Source organism: Penaeus monodon, chromosome 15 (assembly GCF_015228065.2).
Source record: "Penaeus monodon isolate SGIC_2016 chromosome 15, NSTDA_Pmon_1, whole genome shotgun sequence".
Lineage (NCBI taxonomy): Eukaryota > Metazoa > Arthropoda > Malacostraca > Decapoda > Penaeidae > Penaeus > Penaeus monodon.
The window spans coordinates 369984-370983 of record NC_051400.1 but is presented as its reverse complement, the minus strand read 5'-3'; the positions used below and the strand labels follow the sequence as shown (position 1 = coordinate 370983).

Here is a 1000-nt window from a genome sequence, read left to right as displayed (position 1 = left end):
TCTTTATTACAATGATTCACATAATGATTGGTGGGAGATTAAGTGTCCTTTACTTTTCTTGTGACTGTATCCTAATATTGTTTGGCTATCCGTCTACGAGGTTTGCTCCTTTAAAATTGAGGTTCCCCCCCCCCCCCCCAAATGTAGAATGTGTACTATCACTACTACATACATATCTGCGCATTCATAAATAATACTTTATCCTTTGTGCAAGGATTGTGGATGAATGAATATTTGATCTCAGAACTATTTTATGCAGTGCAGAAGTCGATACAAGAAAACAATATTTTTAAATGAAAAACCATGTCATATCTCTAGACGCAAGTCGGAACAACCCACGCTGATATGTCGATAGTGCCATGTGACCGAGACATGATGTCCAGGTATGGGACCTTATCCTTTGTGAACACTTGATGAGGATCAACAACAGGTACATCTACGTCTACAGTTGCAGCGTTGAACCAGATGGTATACTCTTCAATATCATACTTCATGCAGATTGAACAGCCACACTTGTTGCAGAAAGATCTCACAGCATGTTCAGAACTCTTGTATGTCTTAAGAGTTTTTTTGCTTTTGAACTCCAACTTGGTGATCGGGACGGCAAAGAAAGTACAATGCTCAGCGCCGATGGCCTTTCTGCACATGGAGCAGTGGCACCGAAGCCATTGGTAGGTCTTGCTGGTTATGCAGTACTGGATTCCTTTGCAAAGGCAGGATCCAATCCCCCCCTTTTTTTTTTCTTTTTTCTGGCCTTTAAAAAAATTTATTTTCCCATGGGAATTTAGTGGATATTTTCTCAGGTTGGAAGAAGAGTTTTGCAGGTTTTTATATTATTTTTGAATTGCGTATTTGCGAAGTCAGCTTAAAGTGATAAACAAGAAGTTTATTTATTTTTCTTTTTACTGTTATAATGGATACTTACAAAAATATAGTAAATATAGGTGGGGCAACTCCCACCCCAGACAAACATATTCGCATCTCACTCTTTTGCACTCTG

At 38.8% G+C, this 1000-nt stretch overlaps 1 protein-coding gene across 1 annotated transcript; it reads right to left on the bottom strand.

Annotated features, from left to right (window-relative positions):
- Positions 1–314: 314 nt before the first annotated feature.
- Positions 315–973, bottom strand: LOC119582080. Its single transcript, XM_037930328.1, has 2 exons — positions 926–973; positions 315–731 (listed from the first exon to the last, which is right to left on the bottom strand). Exons 1-2 carry the CDS (start codon positions 971–973, stop codon positions 315–317), a joined length of 465 nt encoding a protein of 154 aa, XP_037786256.1.
- Between the last annotated feature and the right edge of the window lie 27 nt (positions 974–1000).